Consider the following 16,746-nt stretch of genomic DNA (forward strand, 5'->3'; position numbering starts at 1 on the left):
TCTCCCTGACAATTTTAAAATAAAAATCAATTTTAACTTTTAAAAGATGGATATAGAATGTGAGACACAATACTGTACCAAAAACATGAAGTATTTGAACCCTGCTCATGTTAGATTATTATATCTCTTCTAATATTTCTTGTACCAGCGTGTGTACCAAGTAGCCTGCCGCTCCGCATAATTTGTAAATCGTTAATCATGAACTAACAAGCAAATAACACTGTTCTTCTTAGTCAAGTCTTAGAATATACAATTATACATTATTATAAGCAAACGCGTTCCACAATTGCCTCCTATATAATATAAACCCTATATCTCCTCCAAACACCACAAACTCAAAACCTCCATTCTTAACTACCTCTGTTTCCAAACAACAAAAAGAATCTACATTAGTAAGATTCATTACCCGTTCACTATCTAAACAAAGATTTGATGGCACGAAGAAGCGCCAAATTGACTAACAGAGCATGGTGTCTGCTCCGCCTCGCTGTACTCTGGGCCCGGAAAGGCGGCATGTTCAAGAAAAACCGTGCACTTCTCCAACTTCGCTTGTTTAAAACCCTCAAACTCAGACACAGTCGGCAGTCGCCTAGATTGCAATTCGAGCGGGAGTTCTCCTTCGAGGAAACACCAAACTTCAGATTCAAGACTCCTTCTCTTCGCTTCCTTCCTTGCATTACGCCTTCAGTTGATCATGATTTCGATCAGGATGAGACTGATCTATTGTTTTATCGGCGCGAGAAGGAACATGAGCAAATTGAGTATGACGACAGAGAAGCAGAATTCGTGGAGTTGATTGAGCAAGGGGATCAGAGATTAGAGGAGAAGGGGATTGATGCAAAAGCAGAGGAATTTATTTCGAGATTTTATGAAGAAATGAAGTTGCAACGACAGGTTTCAGCAATTCAGTACTATGAGATGCTTGAAAGAAGTTTGTAGAGGACCTTTGATTTTTCTTATTTATTTTTTGGCTTCTGTAAAAAACAGAGTTCATTTGCTTTACCTGTAGTTCTTTGCAATTCTTCTTTGACATTTTCTTTTCTATATACATAAAGAGTAGATCTGTAGATGCTTCTTTGTTCTCGGAAAACTATACATTTCAATGCATTAATGTAGTTCTTTTGAAATTCACTTTAAGTATTCTAATTTCAATCTAAATTGATGAGTGCAGCGTAAAAATAATTCGCATTTCTGTAAAAAAATTCTTTAGGTATGCTTATTTAATGAGATTATAATTGTTGCGAACTATATACCTCTGCATAAAAATGTTGTTTTCGGAATTTGACCTTCTCATTCATTCTTTGTTGTTTTTAATGTATTCCTTATTGCACAAGAATTGGTATCGAATCAAAATTTAGTTCGATGTCTTGTCGAAACTATTTGATCAACAATAAAATTTGGACGAAAAAGTTTAAAATTTGTATTGATCAAATTTGGACGAAAAAGTTCAAAATTTGTATTGATCAAATTTGGACGAAAAAGTTCAAAATTTGTATTGATCAAATATGTACGAATTTTAATAAGATCAACAGTTCTTATCAGATATTAGACCGACTGTCTGGCGAATTCAAATCCAGTGAAGTAACTCATTTTTTAGATTTTAGATTGGGATCGTCCGATTCGATCCGCGACAATCTATTCTAAAGTTGACAGCACACATCTCAAGTGACGGATTCGAATTGGACGGTCTCGATTCAAAATTCAAAAATTGAGTTACTTTAGGAGATTCGTACCCCTGTCTGGCCCGAAATTTTTATTAATAGGAAATTATTTAAATAAATATCGATAATGGAGAACGAATTTGAGTTTTTTCGAGATATAGGGAAAACGTGATAGTTTATAACGTCCTCTGGACGTTATAGAACATCACGGTCAGGAACAAGTTGTTTCGGTCTCTGTTTTTGCCAGAAACATACTCTGTTTTAGTATGAACTGGCACTGTTTCAGGCCGTAATAGTCTATAATGTCATCTGGACGTTATAGACTATCACGTTTTCCCTATATCTCGAAAAACTCAGATTTGTTCTCTATTTTTTGGAAATAAGGCATAGAGCCCGTTTCAGATTTGTTCTCTATTATCGATATTTAATTAATTAATTTCATATTAATAAAAATTTCGGTTGTCTGGCTGTATCCATTGCATTTACAATGCCGAAAGAAACTATGCGAGACACCACTATTTGTCAAAAGGTAATTATGTTGCTTTCAAGGCCCATAAATAGTTTTCCTGAAGGAATTAAGCCCAATTTATAATTGTGCCATTCAAACTCGTTGCACCTGTTCCGCCGCAAGGATTTAATCTCCATATAATTAGTTAATTGTTTAAGCGGGTCGAACTGTATTCCTTTAGACGGGTTTAAAGCATTCTTCTGCGCAGTTCTAGAGTCCGTTTTAACGATTTCTTACTTCTTTACTCAACTTAAGATTTTCATTTGATTATATTTTCTATGGAGTAGAACTAGGGTGTTCTTAAATTCACCAAGTTTTTTTATAAACTAAATTCTAAAATCTATCGGATTGATTTCAAACAATAAATTTAAACCGTGAAAATTCTTTTAACTTACAAGTAATGTTTCTATATGTAAGAATTTTTAACTATCGAATTAATTTAGTATAAAGTCAAGCGGTCAATATTAAAAGATATATAAATTAATTTTAATGCATACATTTTTTGGATGTATTTTGACCACTTGACTTCATACAAAATTAATTTTAAATTTTAATTTTTTTACATGTAGACTCATCACTCGTAAGATAGAAAAATTTTAACGATTTGGATTCGTCATTTAAAACCAATTTGATAGACTTTAGAGTTGATTTCAAAAAAAAACTTGGTGAACTTAGGAACACCCTAGTTCTACTATTTTCTATGGTCTCTTTTCTCTCCTTCTCCGCACGCTTCTGTAGGTGTGTGAAACCAAAATTTATTCTCTCCGAGCATCCATCGTTGCGAGCTCACCGACGATGAATTCATTGATTCAATGTCATAGAAGGCTTCACATCAAGACGCTCTATCATTCAAGATCCAATTTGACAGGTTTCCGTTGCCTCAATTCTTTCGTATTTCTTTTGTTCCTCTTTTGCTTTATTTGTTGTAGTCAAGTTTGCAGTCGTTTATATTGCTAACATAGCCAAGCTTTTTAATGTTGTTCAATACTTGAATATCATATTTTCTTACTCTTTGGTTCTTTAGACTTTGTTCTTGCTTAAACCTGAATGGAATTAAAAAAAATATTGGTTTCTTTGTCTTTTTTCATATATCCAATATGCATGGATGACGAGGAAAAATATACATTGTTCTGATTTTAGGCAAGTTGTTGATATTTAATTTTTCTTTCTGTTATTTAGTACAGCTAGTTTATATTTCTTGTTATAGTTTAAATGTATCTCAGAAATTTTACAATAAATTGCCACACATTGTGATTTATTAAATTGAAGAAACCATAGGAAGAAATACTTTAACAAGTGGTGCCATTTCTGATGCTAGGAGTAGCAATGATGTTAATAGTTGTTGTTTTGGCTATGTTGAGACTGAGAAGAAGAAATTGGGCAGGACTAGTAGTATATGTAATTGTTGTTTTGATAGCCGTCAAAACTATGTAATTGGACAGCAGTGATTCAAATTTCTTTCTTTCATCACTGCTGCTCCTAGCATTGATGGAGAAAGAAGAGATTGAGAACTATTATGTAATTGGACAGCTGTCAAAACAACTATTAACATCACTGTTACTCCTAGCATCGCCACTTCTCCAGTGGACAAAATTATTACTTTCCTATGAGAGGCGGATTCGAACGCATGAACTTTTGGTTGTCAACGAAGCGATTTACCACCAAACTATTACTTAATTCAAGTGTTAAATTAATAATATAATTAAAATAATAAATATAATAGACGTATCGTATCCTAGATTTTTTGAAAATTACTGTACCGCCATATCCGTATCCATGCAACATGGCCTAACAGCCTCGGTGATAATTGTGAGGCTTTGTGAGGCCCTTAAAAGCCCAATTATTATGAAACCAATTCAAATTAAAACGCGTATTATGAATATTGTTTCTACTAAACAAACAAACAAACGCTAATAAAACGCGTATAATGTGAGCGAGTGACAGCCCGTATTATGAACACTGTTTCTACTAAACCGTGTAATGTGAGTGACAGTCCATTATTTGTGACCCCCGTCTCTTGCTCTCTGCCATGTGGGGCCTCGCAACTTTCTTGAATAATTTTTCCAAATCTTCTTTGGGTACCCATTATTTGTTACACAACAGTAGGCAGTCGACATCATTGAAGTATTATGAATATTGTTTATTATTGGTAAATAATGGGTGATTTATTTGATATTTTAGATTACTAACATAATGTTATTCTATTATAGTGTTATTAGTATATAATACAATATACTTATGGCTCGAATTAAAAAAAATTATGTTCAACTGATCGATTCATTTGAATCAATAAAATATTTATTAAAAATCTTATAGAATATGAAATTTTTAATATTTTTAAGTTTCTTTACTATTTTGTAGGATATTTGAAAGATGACCATGTGGGATATACAAATACCAATTTTTCTATTATTTTAGGGACATCCCCACCCCTTTTAAATTGTTTAAAGTAGTAAAAAATTATTTAAGTTAGTAAAAGTTTGTATACATTTTTTTTAAGATTGATTTTATTAAGCAGTTTAGAAAGACCGTTTTGATATGAAAAAAAGTAAGATATAACCCGCTAACATTTATATTGACTTGTATGCTTAAATTAGTATATTAATATAACTCTATTAGTGAGAACCAGTCTTTAATTTATTGGTATTGGCAAGACTCTTTGTATGGAAGGATGCAGGTTTAAAATTTAGATAAAACAATACTTTATGAATATTAAATTGTTTCCATTAACTCAATTTTTGAATTAATGCAAAAAAAATAAACTCTAAAAAGCTCCACCAACCTTGACCTCTGTATTAACTCAATCTTTGAATTAATGCAGAATTAATTCAGACCATCTAATCCATGTTAACACAAATATTAAAGATGTCTTGTATGTTTTACTTCGAACCGAATTGACTCGGATTTTAATCAAACAGCCGAGATGCATTAACTTAAAAGTTGAGTTAATGCAGAAGATGCGGACTATGATACCTTATACGGTTATGATACCTAATAAAATAGACTATTAATAAAATGGTGGAAAACATATATTTTAATCAAGAAAATCTCTCTGATTAAGATTTGAAACACAAATAAATATGTTTTTCGTAACTTTGAAATTTTAATTAATGATAAACAATACAAAAAATTCACGTGACAAGGTTACAAAAAAAATAACATTTTTTTTAACGAGAATCAATTTCTTCAAGTACTATAATATTAGATTATATCCAATGTTTCGTACTTCGAAAAGAAAAACTTATCAAAATTCAAAACCCTCGGTTTTACATTTTTAATAACATCCCTTGTTATTTTCTTGTGCCGATCTATGTGCCCAATAGCATGGCCCACTAAACAGTAACTACTAACTAGTAAGTAAGCAACACTGTTCTTCTTAGAATATACATTACTATAAGCAAACGCGTTCCACAATTGCCACCTATATAAACCCTACCAACTCAACCTTCCACTCTAAACCAGCTCTGTTTCAAAGCAACAAAAGGCACAACAAAAAGAATCTCAATTAGCAAGATTCATTACCCATTTGCTAATCGCTATCTAAACAAATACTTGATGGCACGAAGAAGCGCCAAACCGACTAACAGAGCATGGCGTCTGCTCCAGTTACGATTCCTTGAAGCCCTCGAACTCTGGCACAGTCGACATTCGCCTCGGTTGCAAATCGAGCGGGAGTTCTCTTTTCAGGAAACACCAAGCTTCAGATTCAAGACACCTTCTTTTTGTTTCCTTCCTTGCATTACGCCTTCGGTCAATCACGATTTCGATCGGGATGAGGCTTATCAGCGCGAGAAGGAACATGAGCAAATTGAGTACAACGGCAGAAAAGAGGGATTCGTGGAATTGATCGAGGAAGGGGAGAGATTAGAGAAGGGGATTGATACAAAAGCAGAGGAATTTATTTCGAAATTTTATGATGAAATCAAAGTTGCAACGACAGGTTTCAGCAATTCAGTACTATGAGATGCTTGAAAGAAGTGCATAGAGAACCTTCAAATTTCTTATTTATTTTATACCTTTTCTGTAAACAAAAAAGAGTTTATTTACTTTTACCTTTTCACTTCTATATACTTGAAAAGACTATATGATTCTTTGTTCTTTGAAAATTATACATTTCATTGCAAATTTTTTATACATATCAGGAAGACTTTGTCGTTAGATTCTGTTGTTTTCATTTTTCGATTCAGAACTTGGAATTTGAGTTGCTCCAATTCTGTGTATTTGATAATCATAATCCAAACCTCTGCATTGCAAAGGTTGTTTTCGGAAGTTCACCTTCTCATTCATTCTTTTTTTTTTTTCTTTATTTATAATCGCACTTGAAATCGGGTACGGTCTGATAAGTGTATTATCAAATTTGATTAAACATCCGGTTGAACTTGAACCGTTCAATCAACATCAAAATTAGTGCAGATCAAATTTACACAAATCTTAATGCATTCGATCAAGTCTGACTAGATATGGAATTGAAGTTTATCCCATGTCAGTTGAACCACCTAATTCAAAATATTATATGGCCTTTTTCAAGACCCATAAAAATATTTCCTAAAGGAACTAGTCTCAAAATGGATTTGTGCCATTTTAACTGATTGATAATTGTGAGGCTCATTGTTAAGCTCTTTATTATGTAAAATTTTATGAGACCCACTAAAGCCCAATTATTATGTAAAGGGAAATCTGTAAATGTGGAAGCAATTCAAATTACATTTGCTCTGACAGAATAATTTCATATCTAGTAGGTATATTGTAGCTGAATTTTAGTTAAAAAAGAATTATGTATTTTGTTTACTTTGATAATGTTCATTTTACTTTCATACCTAGAGAGTATTTTGATTATAAAACATTAAAACTAGAAGAAAAAGAACAACAACAATAACAAGGAGAGGAAGAGGAAGAGGAGCGGATTCCCTTCTAGCATAGGAGAAGGGAAGTAGTCTATTATGGCCTCTGGGCTTTGGTCAATCTAATCCTCTTAATTATTGCAAAAGATTCAGATCTTGAAACTTTGGATGGTTTAATTAAGGGCTGTTTGGCTGCACAGTGGGAATGGGAATATAAATAAGAATAGAAAAAATTTTAACTGAAATTTACTATTTATGTGAGAAAAAAAAAATTCAGTCTGAATGAATTTTATTTTTTCCACGTGAACAGTATTTTGTGGGGAGCAGCCAAACAAGCACTAACGGAACGGAATTCTCTGCCCCATATGGATAGGATTTTTCTGTCCCCCTTTCAATTTAGCCAATCTATTGTTAACACATGGCATCTCCTTTCATCTCCTTTTAAATAAATTAATTAATTGGATAAATGAGAAAATAATTTCCTAACTAGTATATTTTCTTTCCTATTTACTTTGTCTCTTCACTTTCCAAATTCAGAATTGTTTTCCTTCTCTTCTCAATAACAACGGTGAGTTAAACCAAGGAGCAAAATATTTTACTTGTAAGTTATTTTTCATATTTTTCTGTTGCAGCTTCTAAATTTTGACACTTGGCTAGATTGTCCGGTACAGTAAATAAGATTAGATTATTAAGTTGAGTGAAAGCTATATCAATTTGCCCACAAGGTGCATTATTTTAACTCGTTAATAAGATTCATTCTGAAGTACTTTATTGTATATTTTATATTCACCTTGTAAAAAAGAAGGATTTTATACTCTATAATTATTAATTAATGGTGAAAAATCTGAGAATAATATGTAAGCTTCATTGCGAAGTACTTAGTTGTATATTTTTTTTCTCATAGAAATTCTAGTAGTGACAGGTCTTGAATTTGGGTACGTTTGGATGACACAGAAATAGCGCTAATTCAGAAATAGCTGCTATTCCTGGCGAGCTATTCTCAACACAACACGTTTGGATGAAAAAAAAACGTTATTCTCAACACAGCACGTTAGCTACTATTCCGTTATTCCTATGAAATGTTGGATTAGCAGCTATTCTGAACCCAGAAATAGTTGCTATTCCGAACTATTCCTTGATTCATCCAAAAGGGTAATTCTATAATAAAAATTAGATCTTCTTTAGTAGGAAAACTGAAGCTATACAATATTATCCATCTTAACAGACAATTGAATAAACTGAAATTTAAAAATTGATGTTCAATGACATTATCAATGCAAAGAGCACTGTGGGAACCAAAAAAAAACATCCAATCGAGTCTCCCTTCCCCATCCTACAACTCCCGTCTAATGCGGGTTTGGGTTTAAGTTTAAATTCGGAATAGAGTGAGTCTATGGTACTATGCATATTACGATTTGTTACTGTGCTACGGTTCTATATTCAAGTTTTAAAATTCTAACGGTCTATTTGAACCGTTCATCTTGTTCTCTATATTAATGTGTTTGGAGACCAAATTTTACATTTTTTGAAATTTTTTTACTATTTTTTTTAGATTTATTGAAAATCACTGTTTTTGGATGGTCCAGAATTTCCAGATCAAGTGATTTTCTAAAATTTGTACCAAAATCAAATGTGGCAAGTCTTTACAACAGGTCAAAACAAAAGTAGCAACATGAGAAAGTAGCAAAAACATAATAACATGCATAAAACATAAGGCAGCAACCTAAGAAAATATCTAAACAACATAACATGCACACAAAAAACTAAGTACTACATATCTAAAAGGTCTTCATCCTCCTCCTCTTCTCCAAACATTGGAGATGGAGGGTTGCCATTGCCAAAACCCTGCATATCTCCCACTGGTGTTTCCTGGAACAGGGACAATAGAAGGTCCATCACTTGGGTCGTATCGGGACGTCTTTCTTCCTCCAACAGAACGAGATCTGGGAGATCCTTAACATCAAAAGGCATTATGAGATTTAATTTAAAAAAAGAATTGTCCCCTCTAGATTTACACCAAAATTGAGTAAGAGAAATAATCTTAGTACCAATAACCCTAATAGAACATGGAGAACTATCATTAAAGCATAATCTATTTCGTTCCAACCAAATGATCCATAAAACAGCCCCTCTCAATAATTCAACTAATAGTCTATCTTTTAAAGGGATAAAAGCATCAATCAGCCATAATATGGAGAACAAGATGAACGGTTCGGATCGACCGTTAGAATTTAAAAACTCGAATATAAAGCCGTAGCACGGTAACAACCTGTGATATGCATAGTACCATAGACTCACTCTTCGGAATATCATATCAAAATCCGGATTAATCCAACTTGAGATAAAATATACATAACTCTTTTAATATTTGTGCTATAACATATCAATTCGGATCCAAACTCAAAATTTGAATTACTTTGAGTGATTTGATTTCGTTCACCGGTCATAATCCGGTCTGAGATCAAATGCAGAACGCTTTTTATATTTGTGTCAGAGCAGATCTAAACTCAATATTTTAAGTTACTTTAGAAGATCCGAATTTCCAATGCACGGGATGCAAGTAGGGAAGAGCATGCATTGGAAATTCAGGTCTTCTAAAGTAACTTAAAATATTAAGTTTAAATATAAAAAGCATTATGTATTTGATCTCAGACCGGATTATGATCGATGAATATCTATTAATATTCGGATTCTTATCCGTATCCATTAAATCCGGATTCGAATTATTACCGGATACAGAGCGAATTATCCGTTTACACCCCTGACTTGACTTTCTGTGATATTCCAAAATGAATTGGGCCGGACCAGATTCTCATTCCAAAAGCATATTAAGGGGCTTTTCTTTCATTCAAGTTTATTAATCTAATAAAGAAAAGCCCTCTCACATAAGTAGTCTAATTGAGCTGTGAAAAGTTCAATTTAGTTAGTGACCGTAACAGCTATTTAAATAACTAATTAAATTAAATTTGGACGTGATTTAACTTTTCTCTTGCTTCACCAATTTTGGATGTGAATTAGTTTTTTGAACGAGCAGTTCATATGACTCAATTGTCCGATAATTATTTGTTTCGTATTCGTATTTGTATTTGAATAAGTATCCGTGGATTATTCGCTCCGTATCCGTATCTGTTTAAAGTGGATTTAGTTTTGAATTTTGACATCTATTTGCTATTGGTATTCGTTCATCCTAAGGTGGATACGAATTTGATATCAGCATTATCCGCTCTGAATCCGCTCGGTTTTCACCCCTAGATGCAGGGTGTTTCTTACCGTATACAGAAAAACCATTTCAATTATTGGCTGAACTTGAAGAATAAGCGAAGGCTTAGGATTTTTCAAACCTTTACAAGTTTTCGATAAGTTTAATTTTAAAATTTATCAGATTGAATTCAAATAACAAATTAAAATATTGAAACTGATTTACTCCTTGAATTTATTTTCTTACAAAATTTGTAATTTTTCAAATTTATTAACATAAAGTCAAGTAAAAAAACATACGGTTTACAAGTGATTTTAAAATGTTGTATAAATCAATCTTATCATAAATTATATAAATAATTAAATATAAATTAACGATGCTGTAAAATAATATATTATACAGCTTAATGCATAAATAAAAATTAATATAAGATTTTGTCTTCATCATTTATTCTAAAGTTAATGAGTACAAAATAATTCTTATATATTCATTAAGTTAATAAAAAAAATAAAAATTCTTTCCGTCTACTTATTAGATAAATTAATAAGAAAAATAATTCTTATTTATATCGTGCGCTGTGCTCACAGTAAATTAAAGCACTTGTTGCCTCAAAAAAATAGGTAGTAATTGAACTATGTATAGAAGTAAAATATTTTGATGTAAAGAAGTATAAGATTCAAAATTGAGTAGGGTTAAAATGCACCATTCGTTTTGTGCTCCAATTATACCTCATGTTTCTATCTCTGTTTACAAAGTTCAAACAGTCGATCCGAACCGCTTAATATGATGTACATATTAAAATGTGCTTAGAGACCAAATTTATATTTTTTAGAATTTTTTTACTACTGTACATATTACTATTTTGTATTTATCTAAAAAAAATAGTAAAAAAATTTCAAAAAATATAAAATTTGGTTTCTAAGCACATTTTAATATGTACATCATCTTGAGCAGTTCAAATCGACTGTTTGAACTTTATAAACGGATATAATTAGAGTACAAAACCAGTGGTACATTTTAACCTGCTCTTCAAAATTAGACTCCGACGAAAATAATTACAAAGCAAATACTTTAATTTAGGAATAATAAATTTAAAACTCTTTGTCAGCATAGAATCTGGGAAATGTTTTGACAGGTTACAGAAACATGGACCAGGTCCACCGCTTGGCGTACATCTCCTGACGTCACGTGCCTTCAAAATCTAAAAAACTCAACGGAATTAAAGCGGGCCCCACTACACAGTAACTCTCAGCATTTGAATCACCTCTGATCCTACTCCTCCCCACCCACGTTTGACTCGACCCTGACACACCCCCACCTCTTTCCCAGATATCAATACCTGTTTTAAAACCAAAAACTTCCTACTGCTTAATGGACCCCACTATGTTTCTGTCACTGACAATCTACCGACAATAGAATCATACAAACTAATCCATAAAGTGCGGTGTAAGAAATCTAGCAACTCGAATCCCCACTCTTCCTTGAACACGGCCTGTGATTAATGGTTGCATCTTCATTTCTGTACTGACTTATATTCACCGTTTGATCATTAATCGAAGGGTGTAGAATTAATTTGCAGATAGTTTCTATGGGGAAAGTTGCTTAGAGATCTCCTCGGCCGAACCGTTTGGAATTTGAAATGGATCTCCCACTCTCTCTAGAAAAGAGCCGTTAGTTTTTATCGTTTTATACAAAATCCCCACTTTCCCCAATTTTAGTTTAATCATTTTATATTTCGTTTAACCTGCTCCTGCAGTCCTGCTATAAGAAATTAATGCGTCTATTTCTCTCTCTTTTCTTTCTAGGAGAGTTAATGGTTGCTTGATAGTTTCTTTCTCTAGTCTTTTCACCTCTCCCCTCTTATTGGGTTCCTCTCAAAACCCTAGTTGCGGCCCGCCCTTTAGAGAGGCGATCGAAGAATAGCGGAGTTTCCTTGGACGAACAGATCAAGTCGCGGTGTATTCTACTAGGTTAGTTTATCTTTTGATTCGGCTTTGATTAGTTTGGTTTTGAATGGTTTTGTTCGGAATTTGATTCTCGGGATTTCTGTGGGTTTAGGGTTTTGGAACAAATAGGGGGTCCACGAAATTTAAATCGCAGAACAGATCTAAAGGTCGCAATTATATTCTCACTTGTTTATTATTTTGTATCTTGTGATTATAATTGTTGCTACAGTATATAATGGATTTGTATCTATTAGGAAACTTACTCCATTAATTGATTTGTGAAGATTAAGAGTTTGATTTTAATTTTTTTTGTGCGATTTGGTTAGAGCCTGATGGGATCACATCGTTTTTTCAGGTTTCCAAGTATATTGGTCATTGCGTATCGGATTTCTTCATCAAATTGGAGAGAATTCTTTATGTAGATTTTAAGACATAGGTTTGTAACGCTACAATTTAGGGAAAAAATGGGAATAGAGAGAGGCGGTTCTAAAGGCAGTGGCTTCTTCCACCTATTCGATTGGAACCGAAAATCCCGCAAGAAGTTATTTACGGTTTCTCCTGGTAAAATCTTTGTTTTTTTTTCTTTGTCTTAATTCATTTGTACAAAATGTTGTTTATTAATGTTATTTTTCTCATCCTGTTCTTTCATCATCTTTTAGAGGGCACCAAGCAAGGGGGGAAGAGGATAGATGAAACCTTACCATCCACCCGTCTTCGCATGGTTTGTAATCTCTTCACAATCAAAATTTCTCATTTATTTTCTATTTACTAAAACATTTATCTTTTATCTTGGTCGGTAATTCCAGATCGATGAAGACGAGTTGGTTGGTGGTGTGTCAAGCATTAAAGGAAGCAGTGACTATAGCTGTGCATCCTCTGTCACTGATGACGACCTTAACGGGTCAAAAGCGCCAGGTGTGGTTGCCCGTTTAATGGGTTTGGATTCCATGCCTGTATCCACCGCCTCCGAACCATACTGCACCCCGTTTCGTGACACACGATCCTTTAGAGATAACTACACCCTTAAGAGAAGCCCTGAGTACTGCACCCAAGATCGTTTAACCAACAATGCACACAGAATTGAAACTAGTGGTTACATGAGAAGACCAGTCGATTTACGGGCCCAAAAAATGCCCAGCAGCCCAATTGAGAGGTTTCAAATGGAGGCATTGCCATCTAGATCTGCTAAGCCTCTCCCAATGACATACCACAAGTTACTGTCACCAATAAAGAACCCCGGGTTCACATCTGCCAGAAATGCCGCTCAGATTATGGAAGCCGCGGCCAAGATCCTTGAACCGAGGCTCCAAACTGTTGGCAATGGGAGGGAGAAGGTTTGTTCTTTTGGGTCAGGTCGTGTAGGGCCCTACGCGAAAGAGAGTGTCATGGCTTCTCAGAGGACGTCTCGGCTCTTGCAAATGAGTCGGGTCCCGGTTGAATCAGGTGAGAACCAGTTTGCGAGAGGGAATAGAGAAGAGGATATTGTCATATTTAGGACGTCACCTGATCCGTATGAGGTCAGTTTGGGGAGTAGTACAAGTGGTGTTTCAAATGTCAAGGGTAATAAAGGGAAGTCAGTGTCTCTGGCGATTCAGGCGAAGGTTAATGTACAAAAAAGGGAAGGGGTAAATTTGCCAAATCGCCACTCTGGAGTTGCACAAAAAGAGCACGACGAGTCCAGGCTGAACCAAGCTTTCCGAAGCCAACCCGGTACTGGCAATTCCAGTACCAATCAAAGAACCAGTATCAGGCAACAAAAGAAACAAGGTAGCAGTGGTTCTGCGATCTTGAAGCAAAACAACCAGAAACAGAACTGCACTGTAAACCGCAGTAAGTCTGGTACTGGCAAGTTGACCTCAAATCAACAAGGGAGAAAAGGAATTTCATGTGAATCCTCTTCGTCGAAACACAAGAGCTTAAGTAGACTAGCGAACAGTTCAAAACCCAGAAGCACAATCGAATTAGAAAAGGAGGCCACTTTTAGCAACAATAAGGATTTCCCACAGAAGAAGAGATTAATAGAGAGAAGCACTAGTAATTCTGACAAACATGACCCAGGTGTTCGCCAAAATGTCGTTATTGACGAATTTACAAAATGGAACAAGGAGATGAAGGATACGACTGATGTGGTCTCATTTACATTCACCTCTCCATTGGTTAAGCAACCTGGAAATGTCCAGTACCAGATTTTGGGGGCTGAGAAGCTGGGATTGGTAGGTGGTTCAAATGGAGATGCACTGAGTCTGCTCTTGGAGCAGAAGCTGAGGGAATTGACGACTCGGATCGAACCATCGACCGATTTCGGCAGAGGTATGAGTTTTGAGTCATTGGAAAAGGATTCATCTGCTAAGGGAGAAGACATTGGTTCGTTAAATGCTGGTATTTTCAACTTCACGAAGCATCAAGCTCTTCAGGTAAGAAAAGTTGCTAAAATATTTGTATCAGGCTCTTCATCCAGCTGTTTTACCCAACTGCAAAACAATAATAGGATAGATGTAGGTACGAAAAGTTGCTTGTATTTGTATTATTAATGTATGTATAGGGATTATACATCCCACTAAAGACATGATATAAATTTTGTTAGTATAACCTAAGATGTAGGTGCTTGCATGTACCAGCTGTTTTACCCAACTGCAATACAATAATGAATTTAAATTAAACCTAATATTTATGAACTTTTGAGTTTGGATTTTGGTGTTTGGATAGATAAACTTTTGATAAGGTCTTATATGTAGGTGCTTCCATGTACCAGCTGTTTTACGCAACTGCAATACAATAATGAATTTAAATTGAACCTAATATTTATGAACTTTTGAGTTTGGATTTTGGTGTTTAGATAGATAAACTTTTGATAAGGTCTTATTTTCCTTCTCTCAATTTGATTTTTCAGGTTGTTGAAAATGGGGAATGTAGTAATTCAATGGATGTAAATAGTAAAGAGTATGACCAGCTGAGTCCACTTTCTGTTCTTGAAGAAGAAACATTTGTCACAAATGAAAGCTGTTGCACCTCTGAGGACTCAACCTGCAGTGATGGTAATTTTTTACACTCCTTGAACTGTTCACTTTTTTAATAGATAGTCCTTGCAGTGAAATTTTTGGTTGGCTCTCCGAAATTTGTTGCCTTTCAAAACCAATTTTACTGTTCATTGTTCTGCACTTGTAATTAACACCCAGCATTCCACAAGTTTGCAATTAATACTACTGGTTATTGGGTTCCTAAACCCTAAACAATAGTCAACCAAATCAGTTTATGACAAAGTTCATTCAAATTTGGAAAGAAGACATCTCTAGGAGTAATTTTCTTTAAACCTTTATTTTAATTTGATAATTGATAATGATTTCCTAAACAAATTTTTCAGGGGGCAAAATTTCGCAAACTTCGGTTCAAGCTCAGAACAACTTTTTGACCCCAAGAAAGGTGTTCTTCAGTGAAACGGAAACAAAACTTTCTGATTCGGCTTGTTCTTCTATATTCGACACCTCCAAATTCTTCGACATAACTCCAGTGAAGCAACCAAAAACAAAATCTAACCCTGAACTCGATTATATAAGCGACATACTATCTAATACAGAACTGGAGAGAAAGGCTTTGCAGGGCACTCAACTGGACTCTCCTCTCTTTGACAAACTGGAGAGGAAAAGAGGCAGGAGCAAACTGGAGAATGAAACTCTGTTAAGTCTAGCGGATCGAAAGCTTCTATTTGATTGCGTCAATGAGTGCTTGGATTCACGGATTGATTATCATTTCAAGGCGGGTTATGAGGCGTGGAGTAAAGGAACAGTTGTAGTTAGAAGCGGGCTCCACAAACGAGTGTATGAAGAAATTAGCGGGTGGAAAAACATGGCCGACTGGAACGTAGATGAAATTGTGGAGAAGGATATGGATACAGGTCTGGGGACGTGGATGGATTTCCGGGTTGAGGCGTTTGAAGCTGGTACAGATTTAGAGGCAGAGATACTAGACTCTTTGATCAATGAGGTGGTTTGTGATATCATGAAATGATAAGAGGTGAGAAATGTATTGTTAGAGATTCATTTAAGGTGGTTCTGGTTTTAGGTTCGTTTCATGCTAGATGTCAAAAATGGATAGTCAAACATTGTATGATTTACATTGTTGGATTGGGGGTGATGCTAAGGTTTTGAATGTACTATTTTTAGCTCTCCTTTTGTTTCATTTGTTGTCTAGAATAAGGATATCAGTTAAATTATGCAGAGTTTGTATAGACTTCATGGGCCCTTTATATAAGTCAATTTGTCTTCTAGGCATGTGATTTTTTTCTGAGATTGTTTGATAATACTAAGGAAATGAAATTGGTAAATTATTATATTGTCTAGACTTATTTTGTTTCAAGTAATGATTTGTTGAAGTTCTTGACAACTTTCTTGTAAGGGGTCGTACCAGTCAGTATTTAGATATTTATGTACACAATTGGCCAAGAGTTGAGCTGTGGTAATATGTATAGCATATATTGCTCCGTATTATATAAATCAGTATTATATTTTTGAACAGTTTAAATTGATTGTTTGAATTTTGAAAATGAAAATATTAATCTGTTGTGGATACATCCATGTTTAGTCTCAAATTTCAT

At 34.3% G+C, this 16,746-nt stretch overlaps 2 protein-coding genes across 3 annotated transcripts; both read left to right on the forward strand.

Annotated features, from left to right (window-relative positions):
- The first annotated feature begins 336 nt into the window (after nt 1–336).
- LOC144555261 (uncharacterized) lies at nt 337–6,294 on the forward strand. Of its 2 annotated transcripts, none has more exons than XM_078303541.1 (2): nt 337–1,056; nt 6,249–6,294. In XM_078303541.1, the coding sequence occupies exon 1, from the start codon at nt 433–435 to the stop codon at nt 937–939; it is 507 nt and encodes a 168-aa protein (XP_078159667.1). In that variant the 5' UTR covers nt 337–432; the 3' UTR covers nt 940–1,056; nt 6,249–6,294. The 2 variants fall into 2 exon arrangements, with proteins under 2 accessions (XP_078159667.1, XP_078159668.1); XM_078303542.1 differs by having other exon boundaries at nt 337–894; nt 6,110–6,294.
- Nucleotides 6,295–11,541: 5,247 nt separating this feature from the next.
- On the forward strand, nt 11,542–16,494 carry LOC144556065 (uncharacterized). The gene is made up of 6 exons (XM_078304556.1): nt 11,542–12,179; nt 12,482–12,716; nt 12,815–12,876; nt 12,962–14,569; nt 15,046–15,190; nt 15,517–16,494. The coding sequence occupies exons 2-6, from the start codon at nt 12,620–12,622 to the stop codon at nt 16,158–16,160; spliced, it is 2,556 nt and encodes an 851-aa protein (XP_078160682.1). The 5' UTR covers nt 11,542–12,179; nt 12,482–12,619; the 3' UTR covers nt 16,161–16,494.
- Nucleotides 16,495–16,746: the final 252 nt, after the last annotated feature.

Source organism: Carex rostrata, chromosome 6, assembly GCF_964058835.1.
Source record: "Carex rostrata chromosome 6, lpCarRost1.2, whole genome shotgun sequence".
NCBI classification, from domain to species: domain Eukaryota; kingdom Viridiplantae; phylum Streptophyta; class Magnoliopsida; order Poales; family Cyperaceae; genus Carex; species Carex rostrata.

What these genes read in the sequence shown, in the direction of transcription:
- LOC144555261 (XM_078303541.1), top strand. Translation starts at nt 433, where the DNA reads ATGGCACGAAGAAGCGCCAAATTGACTAACAGAGCATGGTGTCTGCTC.
- LOC144556065 (XM_078304556.1), top strand. Translation starts at nt 12,620, where the DNA reads ATGGGAATAGAGAGAGGCGGTTCTAAAGGCAGTGGCTTCTTCCACCTA. An exon ending in CATCCACCCGTCTTCGCATG is followed by an intron (nt 12,877 to 12,961) that starts GTTTGTAATCTC and finishes CGGTAATTCCAG; the next exon opens with ATCGATGAAGACGAGTTGGT. An exon ending in GGACTCAACCTGCAGTGATG is followed by an intron (nt 15,191 to 15,516) that starts GTAATTTTTTAC and finishes CAAATTTTTCAG; the next exon opens with GGGGCAAAATTTCGCAAACT.